Source organism: Scleropages formosus, chromosome 15 (assembly GCF_900964775.1).
Source record: "Scleropages formosus chromosome 15, fSclFor1.1, whole genome shotgun sequence".
In the NCBI taxonomy this organism is placed as follows: Eukaryota; Metazoa; Chordata; class Actinopteri; order Osteoglossiformes; family Osteoglossidae; genus Scleropages; species Scleropages formosus.
Window position 1 is genome coordinate 23150069 of NC_041820.1, and position 27133 is coordinate 23177201.

At 44.4% G+C, this 27133-nt stretch overlaps 1 protein-coding gene across 3 annotated transcripts in view; it reads left to right on the forward strand.

Moving 5' to 3' along the window:
* Positions 1-3324: 3324 nt before the first annotated feature.
* The window catches only part of evla (Enah/Vasp-like a), a 78834-nt gene continuing 55025 nt past the window's right edge, over positions 3325-27133 (forward strand). For 2 of the 3 annotated variants that reach the window (XM_029258511.1, XM_029258517.1), the window contains exon 1: positions 18304-18363. In XM_029258511.1, coding sequence (XP_029114344.1) covers positions 18341-18363 — 23 coding nt within the window. In that variant the 5' untranslated portion in view covers positions 18304-18340. Of the gene's footprint in view, positions 3792-18303; positions 18364-27133 lie in introns of those variants that run through there. The other variant, XM_029258514.1, reaches the window with a different exon arrangement.

Sequence of the window (27133 nt, forward strand, 5' to 3'; positions counted from 1 at the left end):
TCTGAGTTCCTCCCGGATGGCCGAACTCCTCACCCTGTCATGAGAAAACTCATTTCAGCCGATTGTATCTGTGATTTTATTCTTTCGGTCATTACCCAGAGTTCATGACCACAGGTGAGGGTAGGGGCATAGTCTGACCGGTAAATAGAGAGCTTTGCCTTATAGCTCAGCTCCTCTTTCACCACTACAGTTCGGTACAGCGATCGCATTACTGCTGCCGCTACTCCCAGTCTGCAGCCAATCTCACACTCCCTTCTTCCCTCACTCGTGAATAAGACCCCAAGATACTTAAACTCCTTCACCTGGGGCAAATTTTCTCCCCTTATCTGAAGGAAGTATGCCATCCTTTTCCATGAGAAAACCATGGACTCAGACTTGGAGGTGCTGATCCTCATACCAACCGCTTCACGCTTGGCTACAAACTGTTCCAGTGTGTGCTAGAGGCATCCATGTGATGGTGTCAAAAGCAGAGACATCTCCTTCTGGCCCCACACAGAATGGCCTCCTGACCTCGCCTGCACCTTGATATCCTGTCCATGAAAACCACAAACAGAAGTGGGGACAAGACACAACCTTGGCGGAGTCCAACACCCACATTTAACGAGCTTGACTTAATGCTGAGTATGCGGACACAGCTCTCGCTCTGTGTATACAGAGACCAAATGGCCCACAGTAATGGCCCCAGCACCTCATACTCCTGAAGTACCTCCCACAGAATTTCTTGGGGAACACGGTCATAGGCCTTCTCCAAATGTACAAAACACATGCAGAGTAAATTAGCAAACTCCCATGCCTCCTCAATTATCTGTGAGAGGGTGAAAAGCTGGTCCACTGTTCCACATCCAGAACGGAATCCGCATTGTTCTTCTTCAATCTGAGGTTCAACTATCAGCCGGAGCCTCCTTTCCAGCACCCTGGCATAGACTTTCCCAGGGAGTCTGAGAAGTGTGATACCTCGAAAGCTGGCACACACTTTCCGGTCCCCTTTCTTAAAGATAAGGACCACCACCCCAGTTTGCCAATCCAAAGGCACTGTCACTGAGGTCCATGCAACATTGCAGAGGCGTGTCAGCCATGACAGCCCTAGAACATCCAGGGCCTTATGCAGTTCAGGGCGAATCTCATCCACCCGTGGTGCTTTGCCACTGTGGAGCTTTCCAGCTACCTCTGTGACTTCCACCAGGGAAATGGACTCTGATACTCCTGTAAGGGAGGCATATAGCTTGGGTTTAGGAGTTCCTCAAAGTGCTCCTTCCACCTCATGACAATGTCCTCATTTGAGGTCAGAGTTTCTCCACCTTTGCCGAATGCAGCTTGAGCAAAGCTCCTCCGACCCCTCCTGAGCTGCCGAATAGTTCTCCAGAACCTCTTTGAGGCTGACTGAAAGTCATTTTCCATTGCCTCTCCAAACTCCTCCCATGCTCTGGATTTAGCTTCAGCAACCGCAGGCACTGCTGCCTTTTTTTTGTCTGCCGATACCTATTTGCTGAGTCAGGACTCCTCAGAGCCAACCAGGCCCTAAAGGCCTCCTTCTTCAGCTTGATGGCTTCTCTTACCACTGGTGTCCACCAGCGTGTTCTTGGGTTGCTGTTGTGACTGGCACCTACAGGCTTTTGGCCACAGCTGCACCTCGCTGCTTCCACAATAGAAGTTTTGAACAGGACCATTCACACTTCATGTCCCCTACCTCCTCTAGGACATGGGAGAAGTTCTCACAAAGGTGGGGATTAAAATCATTCAGAACAGGGTCCTCTGACAGTTATTCCCAGCACACCCTCACTACATGCTTGGGTCTACCGGGTCTGGCCATCAGTTTTCTCTGCCATCTGATCCAGCTCACCACCAGATGCACAGCTCAGCACTTCTCTTCACCCGAGTGTCCAAAACATGTGCTCTCCAGTCAAATGAAATGACTATAAAATCAATCATTGACCTTTGGCACAAGGAGCTCTGGTACCAAGTACACTTATGAACATCCTTGTGATGCCTTTTCCATCCATCCATCCATCCATCCAGCTTTTTAAATTATTTTCTACAAAATGCTAATGACATACTTTACAATAGATAAACAAAATCAAAAGTGTTTTCAAGTTAAATTCATCACTTTATATGTTGTTGGTGTGTGTCTCATTGCAAGGTGTAATACCCATATACTTCTGAAAAGTTGTACACATCACATATGCGTGTGTTTTGTTACAAATGTACATATTGCTCTGAGCCATGGAACTGCACACACTTTGCACTCATATGGAGAGAAACATTCCCTCCTGTAAAAATTGCCCTGTCGTACGCTGGCTCATACAGTGGGATGGGTATATGCTGTGGGAGGCCCTCGCTCTGCAAGTACTTAGTTGCTTGGCTGGCATTATTGCCAACATTGTTGTAATTTTTATCTTTAATGTTTCAGTGTCTGGAGACCAAATGGTGCTGGGCAATGGATGTGATTCTGCTAATGTTAGAATAATCCACATTGTCAGGAAGAATCCAAGACCATCCAGTTTGGTGCTGAGATCTATGGTGATGACAACATGTAGTCCTTGGATTGAACACTGGTATTTCCTGTCAGTACAGCTTTTCAGATACACAGAGAAGCAGACAGAAGAGAACCCCCCCCCCCCCCACACACACACACACACACTTTTCTTGTACATTTACAAATTGTTTCTACACAGACACGCACGCACGCACACAGAAGGGGGTGCAGTGGGACAGCAGGTTTGGCCAGGTTCTGCTCTCTGGGGGATCTAGGGTTCAAGTCCTGCTTGGGGTGCCTTGTAATGGACTGGACTATATACACACACACTTTCTGAACCGCTTGTCCCATATGGGGTTGCGGGGAACTGAAGCCTAACCCGGCAACTCAGGGTGTAAGGCTGGAGGGGGAGGGGGCACACCCAGGACAGGATGCCAGTCCATCGCAAGGCACCCCAAGTGGGACTCGAACCCCAGACCCACTGGAGAGCAGGACCCGGTCCAACCCACTGCGCCACCGCGCTCCCCATTGGACTAAATACTGTATAGATAAAAAATTAGTAAATGTAAAGCCACTGATTTTACATTTATTCATTATTATTTACAAGGTACGTACTGTAATAGCTCTGGTAAAACATATGCAGCAGTGTAAAAAGGTGAATAATTGTAGGTAGCTTTACGCTTCGCGTGGAGAAAAGCAGCAGCAGTTAAATTGCTGGACAGGGGTGGGCAGGTGTGAGCAGGTGTGGGCAGGGCTGGACGAGTGAGCAGGGCTGGAAAGGAATGGATAGAGCTGGACAGGGCTGAGCCGCGCACCGTGTCACGGGAGATGCGCCTTTTTCTCACGCTCTTACCTGCCGCCAGTGGGCGCTGCAGAGCCGCCCGCTTTGTGCGCCTTTCTCCACATTCTCTCCTGTCACTCGCTGCGGCGAAGAAGAAAAGATGGCAACCGTGGAGCGGCTGTCAGCCGCGATGCCGCGTGTTCGCAGCGGGAAGACGGGCAACAGCGCTCGGCCATGACACTGAGGAAGCCGCGCCACAGCGACGGAACGCCGAGTTCGACCGGGTCCACGCGCGCCCGTTTTCCCTGTTCCCCGTCCGCGTCCACCGCGTACTGACGCGCCAGCACCGCCACTGCCGCCGCACCGCCACCGCCGCGCGCGCACCTCACAGGCGCCCCAGGCACGCACACGGCACGCGCAGCGTAGTGCCCGCAGCGCACTCCGCCGCAGCCCCTCCGTGACGGGCGCAGGCACCGCGACGCGACTCGACGGCTCGTTTCTTCTTTTCGGCGGCGCCCCAAAGCGAAGGAAAATGAGGTATGACGCCGGGCCGCGCGCTGCGGGCTTTTCTCTGCCTCGGCGCTACGCGGTCGGATGCTGCAGCAGAGAATATATAATAATATAGACGATTTTTCGCGGAACACGGGCGAGTCGCGAGAAGCGGTCTCATGAAAGCAGTGTCACGTTCCGTGGGGGTGGGGGGGCCCACATATTGCGCATCATCCGGTGCGCGTCCGTATAACTGGTACTTACAGCTCGAAATTGAATGACTAAGGTGGGGCGCTATCTGTGATCAATCACAATAATAAAAATAATAATAATAGCACAAATAATAATAATTGCAGCATCTTCTCTTAATTGACTGAGTGGAACTTAAGAAAGATGAGCAGTGCTTTCCTGCGATTATTTTGTAACGTTGGATTATTCCAGTGTGATGCTCATTACACAGGCTGCCCATTATTCTGTCTTAGGGAGAACTGCAGGGAGAGACCACGTTGTCATGGTAACAGGACTGCGAATGCGCTCGCGAGCCATATGTAAAAAAAAAAAAAAAAAACAAAACAATTTGCGTGATATACATATATATATATATATATATATATATATACATTATATATAAATGATCAGTGATGAACGTGGCATTATAGGTAGCACCTTAATTTCTTATATCCTAAGCAAAATACTGATTAGACATTCTATAGATTATTGAATACTTGCCTTGAACGAAACTGAAAATGATATTCAGTGTGGACAAACTACTGTAGTCATACTCATATATGCAGACCAGTGTTAGACAGACTGGTGCTGACATGCTGAAATTTACTTAGACCAATGTTAGACAAACCAATGTGGATATACCGATGTACACAGACTAACTGTAGACATGATACTGGTGTAAACTGCTGTGTTCACATACTGATATAGGTGTTCTTATGTAGACAGGCTAATGTTGATGGCCTGGTGTATGTAGAACACTGGTACCCTACTGATGTAGACATGCTGATGTATACAGACTCATGTTAGCATAGTAATGTAGACAGTTTGGTGTCAACAAACCAGTGCTGACATACTGATGTAGACAGTCTGATGGAGACAAGCCAGTGTTGACATGCTGATGTAGACATTCTGATATAGACAAACCTGTGTAGACATACTGATGCAGACAGTCTGATGGAGACAAACCAGTGTTGACATACTTATGTAGACAGTCTGGAGTAGACATACTGATGCAGACAAACCAATGTTGACATACTGATGTAGACGTTCTGATGTAGACAGTATGGTGTAAACAAACCGGTGTTGATATACTGATGTAGACGGTCTGATAGAGAGAAACCAGTGTTGACATGCTGATGTAGACGTTCTGATGTAGACAGTCTGGTGTAAACAAACCAGTGTTGACATACTGATGCAGACAGTGGGATGGAGACACACCAGTGTTGACATGCTGATATAGAAAGTCTGGTGTAGACATTCTGATCTAAACAGACCGGTGTTGACATACTGATATAGAAAATCTGATGGAGACAATCTAGTGTACTCAAACCAGTGCTAACATACCGATATAGACATACTGATGTAGACATTCCGATATAGACAAACCAGTGTAGCTATGCTGATGTAGACAGTCTAATGGCGAGGATCCAATGTTGACATGCTGATGTAGACAGTCTAGTGTAAACAGACTGGTGTTGATATACTGATGCAGACAGTCTGATGTAGACAAAACAGTGTTGACATACTGATGTAGACAGTCTGGTGTGGGTAGCCTGGTGTAAACAAACCAGTGTTGACATACTGATGTAGACATTCCAATATAGACAAACCTGTATAGACATACTAGTGTAGGCAGTCTGATGGAGACAAACCGGTGTTGACATGCTGATGTAGATAGTCTGGTGTAAACAGACTGGTGGTGACATACTGATGTAAACGTTCTGATGTAGACTGTCTGGTGTTGACATACTGATGTACACATTCTGGTGTAATCAAACCAGTGTTGATATGCTGATTTAGACAGTCTGGTGTAGACAAAACAAGTGTTGATATACTGATGTCAGTATGATGGAGACAAACCAGTGTTTACATGCTGATGTAGACATTCTGATGTAGACAGGCTGGTGTAAACCAACCGGTGTTGATATACTGATGTAGGTAGTCTGGTGTAGACATCCTGATGTAGACAATCTGGTGTTGACATACTGATGCAGACAGTCTGATGGACACAAACCAGTGTTAACATACTTATGTAGACAGTCTGATGGAGACAAACCAGTTTTGACGTGCTGATGTAGACATTCTGATATAGACAAACCTGTGTAGACATACTGATGCAGACAGTCTGATGGAGACAAACCAGTGTTGACATACTTATGTAGACAGTCTGGAGTAGACATACTGATGCAGACAAACCAATGTTGACATACTGATGTAGACGTTCTGATGTAGACAGTATGGTGTAAACAAACCGGTGTTGATATACTGATGTAGACGGTCTGATAGAGAGAAACCAGTGTTGACATGCTGATGTAGACATTCTGATGTAGACAGTCTGATGGAGACAAACCAGTGTTGATATAGTGACAAAGTGATGTAGACAGAACAAAGTTAATGTACTGATGTAGACGGTCTGACATAAAGAGACTGTTTGATGTAGACGGTCTGGTTATAAAGGGACTAAAGCTGACACACTGATGTATACAGTGGGATGGAGGCGCATCGATGTAGACCTATGTGTTGGAAGTGAAGGAACGTGAAATGCTGATGGTAGCGAGTCTGTATGTTCTTTGATGAAGGTCAGCGCCGACTGGCACACCGCCACACAGCTCTTCTAAGGCACTTTCCGTAAACATGTGTCTCGTCTCCTCCGGGTCTTTCAGTGATCCGCCCCTGCCTCCACTGACACACTTTTCTCCTTCACAGCATTCCCGTGGGTAAGGACATTGTTTGAGCGTCAGCTGAATGGGCCGTGCAAAAAAAGGGGGGGAAATACAAAAATTGTGTTGTTTGTAAATCCTAAGGCAAATTAAAAACAGCAAAAATAAACCTCAATTCTCCTGCCATCTGTTACTTGGTTGTTAAAACCAGTGGACAGATAAAGGTAGACATTACTTTGTACATGTTGACTTTAAATCAGTAAGTAAATCAATAAATAAAAACTTTGTTTCTAACGTCCTACTGAAATTTTTCCTGTTATTAGTGTTTATAAGTGCATCATTAATGCATTTAGTTATATATGTTATGTATTAGTGGGGGGCGCGGTGGCACAGTGGCACAGTGGGTTGGACCAGGTCCTGCTCTTCAGTGGGTTTGGGATTCGAGTCCCGCTTGGGGTGCCTTGCGACGGACTGGCGTCCCGTCCTGGGTGTGTCCCCTCCCCCTCCGGCCTTGCGCCCTGTGTTGCCGGGTAGGCTCCGGTTCCCCGCAACCCTGTATGGGATGAGCGGTTCCGAAAATGTGTGTGTGTGTGTGTGTGTGTGTGTTATGTATTAATGCATTTTGTTTGATTCCCTGCTTGCGAAATGAGTTATTGCATAACTTCGACATTTCATCTTAATCTGTGGCGTTCTCTCTCCTCATTAAAGTTATATTTTGAGACAAGAAAGGTTATTATGCGCAACGTATCTTGCACAAATGCTGTATGCTTTTGACTTTATGAAACAGGGCTGCAGGAGTTGTCAAAGGAAGTTGTGATTTCCAATTATTTCTTTAGCTGACACTTTTCTGGAGAGCTACTTAAAATAATTTATGCGTTGAGACAGTGGGGTAATTTTTAACAGAGAAATTCAGGATAAGTCCCTTGATCAAAGTTGTTGTTACAGGAGCAGGTGGGAGTCGGACCTGTGACATCTGAGTCCAAAAACTGCAACTGTAAACCGTTGCTTGCAAAACATTTTGCAAATATTCAAATATGCAAAGCATTTTCTGCTGTCATTAAGCTGTAGAAACTGGAAGGGCAAAACAAAAAAGCTTGTGTGCTTCTGTGGTTTTATACCAGCTGTTGCCTCCGTCCAGTTTGCATTAGATACCACATGAAGGGAATTAATTTGAGGTTTGAAACGTGACAAACAGCACTGTGTTCATGCTATGCAAACAGGGCCAGAGTGAAGCTCTGAACACTCCAGGTAGTTGATGACTGCTGGAGATGACCACTGGAGTTGTGCTCCTCCTGCTGAGCGCCTCTTGCTCTTGAGATGATTTCTATCACCAGGAAGTGGCTGTATATTTAGTCTCTCGCCGAGACTTTCCATATGGTGACTTGGCCGCTTCACCGGACGTGTCCTCGGGACTTGAGCCGCTCTCCAAAAAGTAGCGCTTAAGTGCAGCTAGTCCCATGAGAGCTGATGCCCGTCATGGACGATGGCGACACAGTGGGCCCTACATGGATCCAGGCCAAATGACACTACCGCAAACACGAGGGCAGTGTTCCCAAGCAGTTTAGCCATGAGTTCAGTGCATTTTAATTCCGGAGGGAGTTAAGGCCAGGACTGCGATAGGTCTTAATCCCCATCGTAGGTCCTAATGTCCTTCGTAGTCCATGTGGCACATGCGCGTTGAGCGTCACAGTTAGAGTATACGCACATGTGAGACCTCCAGATTCAACTTACTACTCGTCTTCTTTGGGTTCTACGTTGGGCCAATATGTTAAATCGGTGTTGCACAGAGTCGGAGCACATGTGCCCATGACTCACTGCTGCTTTCTTAACTATAGTGTGCTCTGTGTGGAAATGAAGTTTGGTAAGATGCAAAATCTCCAGAACTTTTTCAAGCTTCTTCCCCATACTGAAGCACGAATCTAATGTTGGAGGCATTTTTCAGAAGCAAAAAGTTGTGGTCAGCCATCAAGCTGAGAGCAGCTGCCTTTTTCCAGATGTTGAGAAAAGAAATGAAATCATGTATGTTATACAGCCACATTTTTTTGCGGTGAGAAAAGATCCTTACTCAGCATATCTGAGTTCTGTGGATCTGTTTGTGTGGATGTGGATGTGCGTGGCAGTGTTTCTTCATTGCTGAGGATGAAGACACCGAAGTACAGATGCCAGTCTAGTGGAGCCAGCAAATATTTGTCCAAGTGGAGCTGGAATTGTTGCAGTAATTTGTTCAGGAACAGTTCAGTGGATGTTTGTGGGTTGCTCTTGGTGACTCGTGGCCTCGGAGTCCCACAGCGCAGTTGATGGAGTTGGACATGTGGAAGCGTCCATGGGTTGGTCTGCACTCAACAACGATGGAGTCACTGTGAACGAGGAACGGATGTTTTCCCGCTCAATATATTTGCTTTTCTTTCCTGGACGTTAATAGCAGCATCCGGCCCTTGGATCAGGTAGTGGCCATAGAGGCAGGGTAGTCATTGCTGGGCTGCAAATTTTGCAGAAACTGAAGACATGCTCAACTTAGAGGAAGAATCAAGTTAAGGGCTTTGATGCTCAGAACCCACTGGTGTGAATGAAATCAAAGCAAAGATGGGAGATACTGTACACACAGTTACTTACATTGTCAAAAATATCAACAGCAGAATGAAAATGTGACAAAAGCAAGGTGACTGAAAAGTATGGATCTCATTACATAGATAGCAAATACAATCAAGACAAGAATCAATAATACCTATAGAAAACTGAGAATAAAATGAGAGTTCAGACACAAAAATATCACAAAAATGTCATGTTTGACATGTCAAACACCACCTCTGTGCCACTTCCACCATTACGTGATGACCATACGCTGTTGGTCCATTAAGGATAGCAGCCTTTCCTGTTCGGTGATCTCGATGTTTGGGTGATATCAGGGTACGTGGGTGGAGGCATCCTGCCGAGATCCATCCATCCATCCAGTTAGAAAACTCAAACTATTTTGGTAAGTTCATGAGTGTTCTCCTGTTTTTGGTTTGGGTTTTAGATTTCAAATTTGTAGCAAATAATTGAAATACATTTTATGTCTGTGATCCTCGAACACATTGAGGCCTTGTGCGTTAGTTATTGATGTGAGTCTGTTCTCGGCAGGGGCTCCAACACCCTGAAGAGCGTCATTGTTCTCTGTACTCTTATTTGTTGATGTTGAGCTTGAGTTCCTGCTGTGGATTTGCAACCACATTAGCAGCTTAGTGTCACAGCTAAACCCTGTCATGATGTTGAACTCTTAAGTCACTAAACAAACTCTTTAATGTGAGGGATGGGACTGCTTTTGTTGAGATGAAATTGGTGCAGCGATATCCAGGTCTGTATTTGGCATTTTTGAACACAGACGGGGTTCCATGCAGTGCTGTGGAGCTGGAAGCAATTATTGGGTTACTGGAGTCGGTAAAACTGTACCATATATATGCCGGCATATGAGTCACTCCGGCATATAAGTCGACCCCCAAAAATTAGAGGTGTAATATAGGTTTAGGCCTTTATTCGCCGGATAAGTCGACCCCCAAAATAATGTGGAACTTTTGGGCAGTGCTGAGGAGTTGGAGTTGGAAGCAGTTATTGAGTTACTGGAGTTGGAGTCGAAGGTTTTGTGTACCGACTCCGCAGTCCTGGCTCCATGTCAGTAAGGCAGTTTAGTTTTTGTCTTTGTGCCAACTAGCCCAGAAAATCTGGTTTCGCACAGCTACAAAGGCTAAAAAAGATACTTGGCACCTTTATCTGACAAAGTTGAATATGTAGAGCTACCATCCTACTAAAATGATGTACATTTGCTCAGATTTTGTCATCAGGAAGCCATGTGAAGCCAGTTCCAAGTGCCACTCTTCTTCTTCTGGATGTGAGACATTATTGGGCAATGAAAGGGTTCCCTGTTCTTTCAAAGATCTTGTCCAGTCCTGGGACATATTTACTAGATCAGTGGTCTGCAAAGTGTCCAAATGTACCTTTGTTGTTTGCAGCACATCACTATCTTAAGTTTCTTCAGCTGAATGTATTATTAATTCACAAAGAGGTGGAAGGAATGTAATGTAATCGAATGAGACCTTTATGCTGCTGTTCCAGTTTTTCAATAATGATGTCCACTTTGTCTTGAACATTAAATGTAGAAATAGAGAAATGTGTTTTCCTTACAAGAACACACAGATTGTTAAAATGAAAGCAAAGATATCCTCAGTGTGTACTTATTTCTATCTGCATTTCCACTCTCGTAAGTGCACCTCCAGGTTAGAGGTTTCACATACACACACACAGTCCGAAACCGTTTGTCCCGAGTGGGGTCGCGGCGAACCGGAGCCTGACCTGGCAACAAAGGGTACAAGGCTGGAGGGGGAGGGGACACACTCAGGACGGGACGCCAGTCCGTCGCAAGGCACCGCAAGCAGGGCTCGAACCCCAGACCCACCGGAGCGTCCCCCTGTAAAGGTTTCATTGAAACAAAATTAAAAAATCATTCTAAAATTTTCCCGGGCAATTTGAGAGGCCCTCATTTCAAATGCTCAGCTCAAGGTGGTGACAGCCGTCATTGGGCACTGCTACCTGGCTTATTTACTTTTCAAGGACATGCTCCCCTAGGGTTTTTTGGAGGAAAAAAACACACATTAAGATGAATGTATATCTCATCTTTATGTTCAATATCCAATATGAAAATCAAATGCAAATATGAACGTTTATTTTTTAAATATTTAAACTTAACGTATAATTCACATTATACACATTGTCTGAACCGCTTGTCCCATACAGGGTCGCGGTGAGCCGGAGCCTAACCCGGCAACACAGGGCGGAAGGCTGGAGGGGGAGGGGACACACCCAGGACGGGACACCAGTCCATTGCAAGGCACCCCAAGCGGGACTCGAACCCCAGACCCACTGGAGAGCAGGACCCGGTCCAACCCACTGTGCCACCGCACCCCCCTCCCCATATCATATTAATAAAAATTACATATAATTTAATAAACATTAATTAAATAATTCTAGGGTGTGTTCAGATATTAGCTGATGTTAAAAAAAAATCTTAAAAGGTTTGTTGTTGGTGTATTTCAATATGATGTTTAGACACCTGAATCAAAGAATTCAAAGAGTTGTGCAGGACTTGTAGGTTTGTGAGAATACTGAATACAGGATTTTACAGCAGGCTCATTTTTAATATGCTTGGTATGGCACTAGCTTATTCCAACATGATTTTATCAGCTGACCTCAGCTTTTTACCTTTTTGAGCTATGTGAGCTTAGATGAATTGATCATGTTAAATAAAAAAAAAAAAAAAAAGTTGCTGTTTACCAGCTTGTCTTTTGCACAAGCTAAATCTCATATTTATTTATTCAATTATTTATTTTACAGTTTTCCGATAGAATAAAATAAATAATGAACTTGGTCTGAAAAATTTAATTCAAGTATAATAATAAAGCATAAATCAGTGAATAAGTTCTCATAAAAACATAATGAGTGCCCCATTAAAATACATCCCAGACTTCTCTGCTGTTGATGCCTGACACCCCTCCTTTTGCTAGATTTACTCCAGTACAGATGGGTTATTACTGCTACTTACACTCCATATAAGTCTTCTGAGGAAGCACACATTTTGTCATATTGTAAATGGAATGACAAAAAAAAACAATGTTAGCGTAAGGTTGAGAGAGGCTTCTTTCAAGGTTTTGCCTCGTTCATGGGAAATAAATAGGCTCCAAAAGTTTACATGACAGTGTAAAGTTGAGTATCTGTTTTGAGTTCTCTAACTGACTTTGGGACATGGCAGACTGTGCTGAGTTTACAGTCTGGAGGTGGTGAAGAGGACCCCTTGTCATGTCAGTGCCTTGAGCTGCAATAATATTTATCACCCCATCTTATACAGTCTTCTACTGGAAACCCCTCCAGACCTTGTAATGGAGTAATGGAAATTGCAAGTGATGTTCCAGCTACTCTGTTGCTGATTTTTAGCCAAGGTTATAACATCTGCATCAGTTGATATAAGCCAACAGAGGATGCAGTCTTCCTTACTAATGTATTTCAGATTGCATGGATGTTGAGGAATACATTTTAACACACTGTGGAGTATCTTGCCGTTGTGGGAAATGATTCAGGTTGCTTCTTGTTTTGCTTTTATTGCTGTTCTTCTAGGTTCTCCTTTTGTATGTTGTCATCTTGTCTGAAATTCACATGGAAAATGAAGTTTGGTAAGATGCAAAATCAACAGAACTTTTTCAAGCTTCTTCCCCATTCCGAAGACGTTGATCTCCCGAGGAGATAGAAACTGGGTTTCACTGGCTTTATTGTATAAAGGCCTAAATTATGAATTCACATGACACTTACAAAAGTAGCATACAACTCAAAGTGAACAAAAGTGTATTTCAGAGCAGGCAACGAGCTTTTGATGGAGACACACCATTGTCCATGCATAGACCGTCTGTAACATAGTGCTGTAATTTATAAACAAATTTATGGAGCATTTAGAAGGTCCAAAGAGAAGTGGGTCTGAAAGAGGTGTCTTTTGAGACCCTTCTTGAATATTGATAGGGATTCAGCAGTTCTGAGATAGTAAAGGAGCTCATTCTATTGAAATGGAGGGAAATTAGGAACCAACAGATACCGATGGCTTAGTGAGGCTTTGCCAAGACGGTGCATCTGCAGGTGTAATCCTACTGCTGTTGAGATATGGCTCAGGAAGTAATAAATGCTTCCAAGTCACCATCCATCCACCTATTTACAGAAGCCACTTATCCAGTACAGGGTCACAGTTGTTCGAGGCCAATTCCAGGAAGCAAACTGCTGAGCCACCGCTTAGCCATCTGACACATAATTCAGATGACAATAAATCTGACAATCTGAAGGCTACAAGTCCACCCCTTGAGACCTTTAGCTTCCTTTTTCCTTTGTGTGTGATGTTCATGCTCATGGTGCTGTAATTAACATCCTTGCACGTAGCCACACGAGAAAACAATCAAATATTGTAGTGAAGGATTGACTGAGTCATGGAGAAAAGCACTTCTATCACCTTCCACACAGATTCAAACTAACCTACAGAACAAGATGGAAGAGATGCAACAAACACCATCCATCACCAACTCAGTGAAAAAGGGGTAATACTGTATGGTAGGAGAAGCAGCAGGACTCCACTGCAGAGAAAGAGATACAATGAAACCCAACATACAATTTGCCAAAATAACCAACATGTCAAAATTCTTCTGGGAGAAAGTCCTGTGAACAGATTAGACTAAGTTTGAACTTTAAGCCGTGCTTATGTCTCTGTGTTTACACAGGAAACAAAATGAAGCCCTTAAATAAAAGCAGCTTCTCTACAGTGACTTATGGAGGAGGTTCACTGATGTTTTGGGGTTGTTTTGCTGCCTTACAAATAAAAAGTAAATGATAATGCAGTATAATTGTAAAAAAGTACATATACTCCATGAATAGTTAACTATGCAGAGCGAGGCAACAGTAAAATAATACAGACACCCATCTACTTACGTAAATTCGCTTTACCTAAATCCAGATTTACAGCAGAAATTCCCGGCATACACATTATTTCCAGATAGCGCTTTTATTTTACGCAAAACACCTGAAATACTTTAAGCGCAAGTCTGTTTACTCAAAGCAGGAAGCTGCATCTTCCCAGTTCTCACGTGTTTTGAGCCGTGAACACATCTCCTCTCGTTAGTGTAGTGCTTTTTTCCCTTATTTTTTTTACACATTTCATTATTCATAATGCCTAGTGGTAAACGTGCACTTGAAGGAAAATGAGAACTGTCTTGCAAGTGTGCAGCAATCAATTTGGAGATGATATTGAAAGTAATAAGGAAGTATGTAGGTGGACAAAGATTATCGTCTATAGCACGGGACCCAGGTTTAGCCCTATCAACTATAAAAACGATAGTGAAGGATGCTGCACATGAAAGGAACAGCTAGCATGAAAATAATATGACAGATTTCTAATATGTCTGACATTTACTAGAAAATTATATTGTGTTTTGACTTAACATAAGGGGTCGAACAACGGTTTATTTACGTAAGTCGAGGGGTGTCTGTAATTCAAATTTAGATGTTAATTTTTTTAGGATGCCGTATGTAACCCATACAGTGGGACTACATACATATACATTAACTGCTGACCGCTTTTGTACTGAACCCTGCTGGCCAAACAGTACCTGCAGACCTGATCCAAACAGCATTCCTGCAGCAATGCTCAAGAGTGGTGCTCATCTCCATCCAGTGCCTTTGGTGCATTGCATTATAGAAACAGCCCTCTATGCTGGATGTTGGAAGTTCGGCTGCAGATCTGTGCCCAAATTTCTGTATATGTGTACTGGGGCTGTAGATTCACAGCTCAGTAAACATGAAAATAATTATCTACAGGGCCATATATTTAGTCTGCAGTACAGATTTACATTTGTTATTCAGAGCTGAAGAAGCAAGATCTTAGCTTTTCCTTGCCATGGAAATTGATGAGTCCTTGCAGGGGAGAGTGACATGTCAGCATCAGTCGCGATATAAATGCATGAATAAACGAACAAACGATTACCAGGATACATCTCCCTGTGGCATCCCAGTTGACGTTTTTCCCCAAAATATACATTTGACTATAGAATCACATGAGCTGAGGTTTTACTCCAGTGAATCAATGTATATTTTGTAGCTTTAGGTAATGGTGTTGGCTATACAACCAAATAATAGTAGTGTAGAAAAAATAGTCACAGCTGTATCTGAGAAGTACTTGCCTACATAGAGAGAGACTGCCTCTCTACCTTTCACCTCCACTACCTTGGCTGTTTATGCCAGAGCTAAAGAGAAGAGTTTGAATATGATACAACTCATGATTAATGCACTGGCTCTTTTTGGCGGCACAAAAGGAAGAAACAGTACTCTTTATGCAAGTTGTTCACGTTCAGGTGTCTCTTAATTGCTTGGACCAGTCAGTCAGGACCAAGGACCAATATTAGGACCAATATCATATCAGGAGCAAGGTGAGACTAAGGGGCATAATTTGTTTGTATTAATGGATATCAGTGGACCCCGTTATGGCAGCTGTTTACACTTTTACATTCTGTTAATGTTAACACACAGAAGCAGGGATTTTACAGTAGTATCTGTATGTGTTAGCATAAATATTTGTGATCACTGTATGCTTCCTGGGTGTGCGGTGGTGCAGTGGTGCAGTGGGTTGGACTGGGTCCTCCTCCTCTCTAGTGGGTCTGGGGTTCGAGTCCCGCTTCGGGTGCCTTGCGACAGACTGGCGTCCCGTCCTGGGTGTGTCCCCTCCCCCTCCAGTCTTATGCCCTGAGTTGCCGGGTTAGGCTCCGGTTCCCCGTGACCCTGTATGGGACAAGTGGCTCAGAAAGTGTGTGTGTGTGTGTGTGTGCGTGTGTGCGTGTGTGCGTGCGTGCGCTTCCTGGGGGTGTGGTGGCACAGTGGGTTGGACCAGTTCCTCCTCTCTAGTGGGTCTGGGGTTCGAGTCCTGCTTGAGGTGCCTTGTGGCAGACTGGCGTCCCATCCTGGGTGTGTCCCCTCCTCCTCCGGCCCTACGCCCTGAGTTGCCGGGTGGCTCCGGTTCCCCGCGACCTTGTATAGGACAAGCGGTTCAGAGAATGTGTGTGTGTGTATGCTTCCTCTCCACACATCTCTAAGTGTGCATCCAACGTGGAGCTGTGGAACTGGATGCTACACTTTGATGTCTTAATTCCGAGAGTGGCGCTGTAAAGACGTGTAGCTCTGCATAGCAGGAAACAGGAAAATCACCTTTATTTACACATTTGAGCACTCACAGGGTACTGAACTCATTGGCTCTGGGCTATATATAGAGCATCCTGGGCTCATTACCTACTGTCAGGTGACAGCTTTTGCTTCCACGCTCACGTCAAGGTTGTCGTCACTTTCTGTTGGACGTTGGGTTCCGATTTGGTTCAAGCCATGCTTTCTGAGCCATGCAGCCACTGAGAAAGGGAGAAGATGGCCGGAAATGTGCTGAGTGGTTCGTTTCCCTCGAATATAGGACAGTCGGCAGCACTTTATATAACAGGTGAGTCCATGTGCTGGAACTGCAGGACATGGTGCTCAGCAGCCCTTCCTTCCTCCATAAGTGTTGACAGATGTCATATCTGAGCCTCGCCGTTGCAAGATGTAGCCTAAGGACCAGATCTTGTGCGTCTCCTCTTTGTAGTTGTGCACTAAGAGGACTGTGGGATTCTGCAGGTTTCTCTTCTCTTCTCTCATCAAGGCCTCCATTGTGAGATAAAGCTCTTTGCTGGATAAAATAGCATCACCTGGCATTTGTAGGTGTCTCAAGTCACCTGTCATGAAGGTACAGATCAGCCACTGAATGAAAAGTGGCTCGAAAGAAGTATGAAAGATTTGTTATTATCACCTTCATTTACCTACTGTATGTCTGGTGACTTATGCAGTTTTGTATTATCAACTACTTACCCTGATTTCCCCATTTACACACATTTTTTTGTACCGTACTTCTGCATATTATCTTCTTTATATGTCTGGTGCCAAAATGACAGCAATGCTGATATTCCCTCTTCTAGAAAACAGGCATACAGTAATGAAGATTTATCACATGTACATGTACATGTAGGTAGCTCAGTCTGAACCTCTCCATGTCTGAAGTTGTACTGAATTCTTTCCTTAGAAATGAGTCACTAGAGTATTTATGGTCTGTACTTATACTTACTGTATTTAATTCTGCTGTATTGCTGTATAAATAAACTGCGATACTGTGTATAGCCTTTATCCCCTTAGTGTGAATATTGATAGTTTCGCTACAGAAATATTAATGTGTTTGATTATGACTTGCTGCCCCAGACCCCTTGGGTATGTTATGTAAGTCGTATTACCTTTGTAAAATACAGAAAATTCTGAATTTAGAAACACATCTGGCCCATGCTACTCCTTTTTACTCCATGGGAAGTATAGTGAAGTCTCGCAGTATGAAATGATGCAATGCATCATCTGTGCCGCGACACAGTGGGGTGTCTCCTTCCGCTCCTTCCAGAGCTTCATTTAGCAAAAATGCTGGCTGCTGATTAGCTGACCCCAGCTGTCATGGCGCGTGCAGCCACTAAGCTCAGCGAAGCGTCTTTCCTGGGATGAGAATGCTTTTTGCTCCACTGACCTTGTCCCTGCAAAGCGGCTTATTTGTCTCTGTTTGCATGGGGCAGATGGACTACACAAAGTCAACACACAACACATATACACACTATCTATCTATCTATCTATCTATCTATCTATCTGTCTATCCCATAAGTTCAGTCCTCCCTCAGGACAGTTGGGAACATCATTGTCATCCCCCACTGTCCTCCTTGTATGTTGTGTGTTTGTGTGTGCGTGCGCTCGTGTGCAGGTGCACTAATTAAACGGATCAGTTCACCCAAGTGCGATTGCACTGCTGCATGGTGATGTCACCAGAGCTGCAAAGGGACTGGTCAGTTGTGGACACGTGGTCACCCCCCCCCCCCCCCCCCCCCCCCCCCCCCCCCCACTGTCGACGTGAGCCAAGCTGCTGCCTGTGAAACACCCGGCGAGCTGCAGCCCTGAAGGCCCTGGATCCCTGCTTGAGCCTGGGGATGAGAGTGTGGCCGCACTCCCCTGTGCTCCACCCTGCGGAGCTCCTCGCAGCTCTCCTCCTAAGGCACCTGTATCTCACCTCTGGCTCTGTTCCTCCTCCTCCTTCTCTTTCTTCCTACAATTGCAATGTTCTCTTCTGATGGATTCAGGTAAGGCTTCTGCTTGCCTTACTCCTCTTGGTGACCCTGTTTCCATCTTTGTGGCTCTCTCAGGGACACTCATCAAGGAGATGCATTGTATGGAGCCCTTTGGTCTTGTTTTTGGACCTGAGCAGTCCAGGTGCGGTGCGAGTATGCTCTTTGCTTCTCTGATTCACTTGGTCATCCTGAGAATATCTGTCACATCATTCTTCTGGAACATGCAACAGTGGCAACGTCATAAAAGCGAGTGGCACAGGACAAGCTTTGAGTGCACATCTAGATGGGATGGGGTGTGTAAGGGGAGCCGCTGTCACCATTTCATGGAGTCATTTGTTTTGGTATCCTTCAAGCATGTCCATCCTGAGGTTGCTGCTTCAAATCCGGCTTGAAGGAGCACGTGGTTGTGGTAGCGGGTAGCGTAGTTGTTAGAGCTGCTGCCTTTGGATCCAAGGGTTGCCCTTTTAATTTCACCTACTACTTTAGTACCATACAACAAATTACCTTCAATTGCTCCAGTAAAATTACCCAGCTGTATTGCTATGCAGATTGCTTAACTCTGTATGTTGCTTTGGAGAAAAGCACCAGCTGAATAAATAATGTAAATTTAATGTAAATAATTGTAGGTACCTTAACATTGTACTTCGCTTTGGAGAAAAGTGTCAGCGAAATTCATGAACGTAATAAGAGAGGGGGTGGGAGCTGGATTTGTCTGCATGGCGTTTCCCTTCCTCCAGTGGTCAGCCAGTGCATGGTGATCTCAGTGATCGGAGGCCGAAGAGTGATGCAGTGAGTGTTGCACCTATGCTCAGAAATGGTTGCGCTGGCCCTTTAATGGTGAGGATGCTGGGCTCCACTCTGCAGCAACCTTCCATGTGAACCACTGCTGGGGGGGGCAGGTGGTCGCTGCTCTGTGTGTGTGTGTGTGTGTGTGTGTGTGTGTGTGCGTGTGCACATGCATGTGCTCCATTCTCTGTGCCCTGAGAACACACAGCTCTTCAGTCCTGGGATGCGGTGAAACTGCTGCCACTGATGATGGCGGAGATTATTGACCTGCAGTGCTGTCTTAATCCACAAATTCCAAGGCAAAAAAAAATTCCGGATGGCGTTGTGTCGGCACCCAGTTTCCGTTAGGCTGCGTTTCCATGCAATATTGATCCCTAGCTGCATGTTTATTCTGTGTGGTGTGGGCTAAAATTAAACTTTCATATTGGATAGCCTGTGGGACCGCCAGAGAATGTGCATATTAATATGAATTACGATATAACCAAGCCTTTCATAACACTGACATGCTCCTCATGTGCCCTTTAATTCCTGCAAAGAAGTTTTAAGAGCACTGGGAATGTGTACTCTGAGCAAAGAGAGATTTTCAATCGCTCTATTAGTCCACACCCCCAGCGGCCTCAAGGCCCGATCAATGTGGACTTGCAGCTGTCAATGTGAGCCTGAGCCAGCGGCTCATTGGCTGGGAAAATGAGCCTGACAGGTGGGGTGAGGAGCCTCCGGGGTCTCCACTGCATACCTAGACTATCAGTGCTGAAGGGAGTAGCAGCCGGCATCCTCGGGATGGGATCGAGAGCACAGAGCCATAATCTGCCCGTGGCCAACCGATGGCGCTGCCAGTGAGAAATGAGGCCAATCCCTCATGTCCTTTAGCTCCTCTGCAGCATTGCCCAATGCTCCGCAGCCGCCGCTCTTGCCATTTTATCTGTGCATCAGGGCTCCCGTCCAGCCTAAAGACCCACCAGGAGGAGAAAAGTCAGTGATTGGTGATCTTTTCATTCCTGTCATTTTTTTAAACTCTCCTCTTCTATTTTGAGCCCAATCCTGGCCAGATGTTTGGAAATAGGTTAGTGTGTCTTGGGTGATGTAAGCCGGCGCCTCTGCTGCTCACACCATTCTTGTGCCAGTCCTGCTAGCATTGCAGGGGGCACACGGTCCCGGCTGAGAGACAGCTCGACTGTTTTGATATGGTCGCCGAGATGGATATCAATCTCCAGTCGCATCGGTTTTACTTCCACCAGATATACTGTGATTCCACCTCCTACCTGAATGACTACAAAACCAGGTAGGTGTACCAGATGTTGGAGAACAGTCTACCTCTGTTGCTTTTTGGGAATGTTTGAGTAACCTGTGAGCACCATAAGTGTCCAGTGAACATCTCTTAGCATCCATCGATAGAGGTTCTTTGATGCGAAGGGTGTCAATCTTTTTGGTCTCCTGGTCGTTGAAGAAGTTTCCCTTAGAGCCTCTGGTCTTCTCTGTGAGATGTTCTCTATGTGTTGGACACTGCTGCTATCCCTTGTTCTCCTTCTTCCTGTCTTGCCTTGGGCTAAGGGGGCCAAGACCAGAGGGCAAACTGAGTCGCTTTCCGATATCCTATAATGTGGCCGCAGTTCTTGCTTTTTCTCTCTGCCGTCATCTTGAACGACAAAGGTTGGCTGTTTTGCAAAGAAAATTCTTTTGAAACCTTCTCATTCTAACTCATCCCATCCATGATAAGAGAATTACAGAAAGTATGCCAGATGCTCTTCTGTAGTTCTTGAATGAGCGGCATTTTGCATCATTGTGCGGTGAATTTACTGTGCTCATGCATCATCGCATGGGCAAACAGGCTCCCTGGTCAAGCCTGGTGTGGTCTGGGAAACAGAAGCTCGAAAGATTTTGTCATTCCTTGTCACATTTTATGTGCACCTGCTGAACAAGTCTTAGCCAATAATTAGCACTTGCCATTAATTGCAGTACCTCGAAAACTGTGATTTTTTTTTAAAACCATTTTTAGAAGGTATTAGCATGCCTGCCAATTGGATTCACTCCCCAGCACCATAGTGCAGTACTCTGGTGAGTTTACACTGATTTCATTGTACATGTTGGTTCTAATGTCAAACTCAAAGCATATCTAAGCAAAATTAATGTACTTTCATTTAACAAAATTCAGATATAATCCAGTGAGCTGGTTTACTTTCTATTTGTGTTATTGTGTTTTCAGGAGATTTGTTGATGATCAGCTTTTAATACAGTGATGGCTGGAGCACAGCTGGTGGACAGGGACGCACTTCTATTGCTAACCCCCCAACACCCCCCCCCCCTCCCCTTTACATATTCTTATATCTGGAAGATAGTTTTTTACCCTAGATCTGACAGAGAGTGACTGGAAGGACTGGGTCTTGCAGGAAGTTCTGATTTGAAAAATTTGGAATTGTCACAGTTGAATCGAATTTTCTTCTACTGATGTGGTGTCTTGCAGCTCCTGGGCTGTGGGTTTGGACAGGGGTTCAATCCCAGCTCAGTCTGTGAAATCCGGCTCAGAGCCTGTGGCGTTTGCATGTTCTCCCTCTGTCTGCATGGGTCTCCTCCCACACTCCAAAGCCTTGTGTTTCACATGGACTGCTGTCTCAGAATTACCCACTAAATGACCTGTAGTGTATGTGATTTCCCTGTCCAAGGCGTACTGTACATCGCCTTTATGCTTTTTGGGATAGGCTTCAGACCACTGTGTCTATGCACTTCACAGGTGCTTATTGATTATACCAATAAAAGTACATTAATGAGCGCTGGTACCTGTTTGCTGCTGCTGAAGCTTCATACAGCTCTTTCCTACTCATGACGTTCTTTTTGTAGAACCGTAGCTCATAAGGCACAATGGTTAAGGGCCTTTTTCCAGGACATCCCTGCATTATATTGTTGAAAGGGCATTCTGGCTGTACACTGCAGGAGGGCAGGCTGCTCAGCATACACAACCTAACCCTGTGTAAAATATTTTACCCTGTAGTATGTGCAGATGGCTCAACGGGTACAGCTGTACTCTTTGTGAGTAAAAAAGGGTGTGAGGCTGGTGAATAGTGTTGTTCGACTAAAATACTCAATGCAATAAAATGACTCAAATAATAAGACTAAATAACTAAATAGACTAAAATACTAAATGCTGGGCTACGTGATAAAAAGGGAAAATTCCATTCCTGTGTCCCACTGCCTTTACTCTTTTCCTTGCTTGTACATAGAGAACTGTAGTGTACTGCAGGTTGGAAAGGCCATGATTATTTATATATGTGTGTGTATATATATATATGTACATATTTATATTTATACATACATATATACATATGCTTCGCAGATGCATCAGCAACAAGGAATTACTGTACACATGCATACGCGTGGTTCTCGAAACACAGTTTGTCCAAAACCAGTGTAAGTGCCAGCACACATTAACAGCTGTTTTAGCTATCAGTAGTTTTTCCTATCCTGCTGATGGGAAACATGGAGATGATTGCAAAAGATGGTGTGATGCAGGTTTATGGACCAGTTAAGAGGTCAGGAGAGAAGTGAGTCTGAAAGAGGTGCATTTTGAGGCCTTTTTTTCAATGTTGAAAGGGATTCAGCAGCTCTGAGGGACAGAATGATATTATGCTAGCACTTTGTGGGTCAAACTGAAAACCTTGTGACATTTGGCTTTGATCCACCAAGGGTCAGAGGTGGAGAAGCACAGTGCTCCTGCTGGGGTGTAGGAGCCTGTAGAAATTAGGGAGGAGATCTGATGTTTGATCATGAAGATCCTTCATGTTGTAGACTCAAACCAGTGTGTTAAACTTAATATGGGTAACTACAGCAGGCCAGTGGAGAGAGACAAGGAAGTGAGACAAATGGGAATGCTGGACCCTTATCTCTTTATAATTCCTGAAATTCATTTAATAATTTGATTATATTTATTTTTGTGATATTATTTGAGCAGACTTACAAATGTGACTGTGGAACAGGATACTAAAGGAGTGTAGAGAAAGTCATAGTAGTGTATTGCGCTACTGTTTGTTTCTTGAGTACACGTAGTTCTGCTCACAGTGTATTCATCTGTGTGTATTTGTTCTTATTTATTTAATTGTTTAATGTGAAAAAGTAATAATAATTGGGTCTTCTTTCTGGTATATCTGTTTTGTTCTGTTGCAGAACCAAATGTGACAAACTACTCAGGTACGTTTATTGTAACATTGGTAATATACATCATACTTAGCAGCTGTATTTTTCCCAGTACCATCTATAATATTGTTTTTTGGAATGACTCTTTTTTTAGTGAAGGAAACAAGAATTCAGACTATAATAGCAAATGACTGAGTTTTGTGCATTTTATCAAAAGTCCTCCTTCATACTGTCTTAAAATGGATTATTGAGAATAAATCGATGTAGGTTCAAAAAAGAAATTAGAGACATTTCTCCCAAAAGGAGCAACTGTGCCAGGACTCCATGGATGTAAATGTTGGTGGCCGTTTCCTAGAAGAGCTGGATCACAACCAGGAAGGCATTATGCAAATACAGGGCCAGTGGAGGGAAACACTCTGGGGCCCCGTTTATGTGTGCAGTCCCTCACTGGCTGCTAAATGTGGCGCTCCAGTCGGAGGGGTGACGCCGGGGGGGCTGCCACGTGCATGGCAGCGTGGGCTCTCACGCGCCTCTATGGGTGGTCTGGCAGTCATCAGTGGTGTTTGCCTCATCTGCAGCCGTTCACAGAATGGAACAGCTCATTACACAGAGGCAATACTGCATTTAATGTAGTTCCCCTGCTGCTCAACACCACTGCCACCTTTCAAAACTGAGGCAGTCAAGACAGTATGCAGGACAGCAGGTGACGCACTGGTTAGAGTCACCACTTTACACTCACAGGACCCAGCTGTTATTCCCACCTTCTATAATACCCTTGCGAAAACTATTTACCCTAAACTGATATGATAAATATTACCGAGCTGCATAAATGGGTAAGTCAGTGCTAGTAGCTTAACACTAAGTCAAGGAAAGTGTTGGCAAAATGAACAAATGTTAATGTAAAAAGTCCAAAAAAATGGAACCTGCCCTTGGGTAATGATAGCAATCCACAATATAATATTGCAGTATGAATGTCTAAGGTTTGAATAAAATCTTTTTTTCTGTTTTCATACCTTATATCTTAAGTTGAATGGTCTTCAAGTCCATTTTTAGAAAGGTGTAAAGCTTGTACTGATCACAGAAATAGTATAATGCTTCTTAAAGTCACACGGCCACATCCTCCCAAGGATGCTTCTTAAAATGAACTATATATACTGTATATTAAGATGTAGAAACCCTTTAGCATTAATGTTACAGCTTGGTCCATGTAAGGCTGTTTAACAGAGGTCTGTGCTGTGCATATGTTGGGGGATGTTATGTTGAGTAACTTCTGACTGATGTGTGTATGTGAATAACTGCAGAACTGTTCAGCACGGACAGACCCACAGAGACCCACATTGTAATTGCAGGAATTTGATCTTACAAGGAGTTCCATTTAATATCCCAGTTTACAAAGCCCTTCTTCACACCACCTTAACGAGGTTCTCCACCTCCATTAGCCCTTACATTTACATTGATACCTTTGTTGATAGTTTTACAGGTTATAATCGCGGTAATCATGGCCTCATTTGGACTGTCCAAACCATGTCCACTTGTTGACTGAGAGTAATTTACAGATGCTCCTCGACTTACGATGCTTCAACTTATGATTTTTTTGACTTTATGATGGTGCAATAATGATACGCATTCAGTAGAAATCGTACTTTGAATTTTGAATTTTGATTTTTTCCTGTAAATCGATATGCGGCACAATACTCTGTCGTGATGCTGGACAGCTGTCGTTTATCGGAACATAACCCCATCGTAAGTCGAGGACCATCTGTACAATGTTTTCATTGATTTTTTCTGTCTTTACTTGCTTTGTATTGAAAGGTTGAATTAGTTCCTATGTACTTATGTTTTGTTTGTGAGCAGTATGTAATAGCTATGAAAGAGCTGAACAAGACAGCCATACATTTTTTTTATAGTGTAAGTAATGAAGGGAAAGTACCTTTTGTATGATTTGGTTATATTTTACCGTAAATGGGTGCCAGTTATAGGGCTCAGAAATGTGTAAAACTCACCTCATGGAGAGTTTTTCGGGAATGTTTTACCTTCATAAGGTCGGGGGAGACTCTGCTGTAATGGCCCACGCATGTTTTAATGCATGCTTGGCTACATAGTTTTTGAGGTTGGGAACTTTCTGGATGCACGATCACATTGTTATTCTCAGCCTCGCCCGGACAGATTAAAACATTCCCATCTAACCTGTACATCAGGGCTGCCCTGCAATTTTGCTTTCTCTTTGCTGAGATTATATCCTTGCAGGGGGAGCTAAATCCTGGGTTAATTTAGCCCTTAAAGTAGAACAAGTAGAAAAAGTTAATGATCTTCTCGGAAGCCTTTATTAATCCCGCTTTGGAGACCGCTTGTGTCAGCTGGAGCTGCCTCCCCTGTCGCTCCACAGGGAGCGATTTAGTTCTCCCCGAAATGATTGCTGGTCTGCGACAAAAAAGCAGTTGGGAACGTTATAATCCACTCTGGCCTTACAGCTGTGTGTAATAAGAGAGACCCTCATGTCCCAGGTCTTGCTCCTTTTAAGTTAATGTGCAGAGTTCTCCATCAACCCTGGCTTAAAATAACCATAGTATTTATAAGTGTGACCCTGCTTTCTATATATGTATGTTTATTTACATGTTTTATGTGTCTTTGACAAGCCAGGGAAGATGGGATATTGTTTCTGTGGAGCTATCATGCGACACTCCCTGGAGGAGAGTTGAGCTCAGATGTACTGAAGTGCTCATCACTGTGTACTCGAGAAAGCACCACTTGTTTTTTTCTTCATCCAGAAATGGTACTGATTGTAAAGTTGCCCCCCCCACAGGGAAATGTTGCGAGATAACAGCAGGGGCTTTGACATCTGGGACTGCTGACCAACTCATACATCTAAAACCAGGTGTCATAATAGAGGCAAAAACTGGGAAGTGTGGAATAACACAATAAATAAAATAAAATAAGTAAATAATACAGACATGCGTCGCTTAACAACAGGGATACGTTCTGGGAAATGCGTTAGTAGGTGATCTTTTTTTATTTTTCGTACATCATAGAGTTTACTTATACACACCTAGATGATATAGCCTCGATCACAGTGTACTTATACAAACCTAGAAGGTATAGTCTCAATCATAGAGTGTACTTATTCAAATCTATATGGTACAGCCTCAATACAGTCAAGAGACGTGGTACACACGAGATTTATGACACTGCTGCTGGCGTAACGTAGCATACTGTTTTACAGTAAACTTTTTTATAAATAGAAAGAGTACACTGTAAAATAATGATAAAAGTACAGTAATAAGAAGAATTTTTTTAGCTCCATTATAATGTTATGGGACCACCGTCATATATGCGGTCAGTCGGTAAGTAGCGCATGACTGTAATATAAGGTCAGCACCACCGTCACAGTAAAAGGACACATTGTAGAGCCTAATGGCTGTTCAAGCGACCTCAGGATTTGTTCCTTGGAGCAGCATACCTGAGCTGGTTTGCTGCTGATGGTGCTCCTCTGTTTAGCCTGGGTGGAGTGCAGAGGTTGAAGGGCATTACCCATAGCAGATAGGAGCCCTAACCCTAACTCATTATCCTTTTCTGTACAACTTCCTCCAGAGTCCAGTCTGACTGTGAGGGTTGAGCCTTTAGTTTATTCACTCTGCATGTAGAAATGGCACTAGCCCACTGTACAGCTCCGTGGAAAATTACACTGCCTGCAATCAGCTGGGGAGGGGGGCGCGGCGGCGCAGTTGGTTGGGCCTCGTCCTGCTCTCCGGTGGGTTTCGGGTTTGAGTCCCGCTTGGGGTGCCTTGTGACGGACTGGTGTACCGTCCTGGGTGTGTCCCCTCCCCCTCCAGCCTCACGCCCTGTGTTGCCGGGTTAGGCTCCAGCTCCCCGC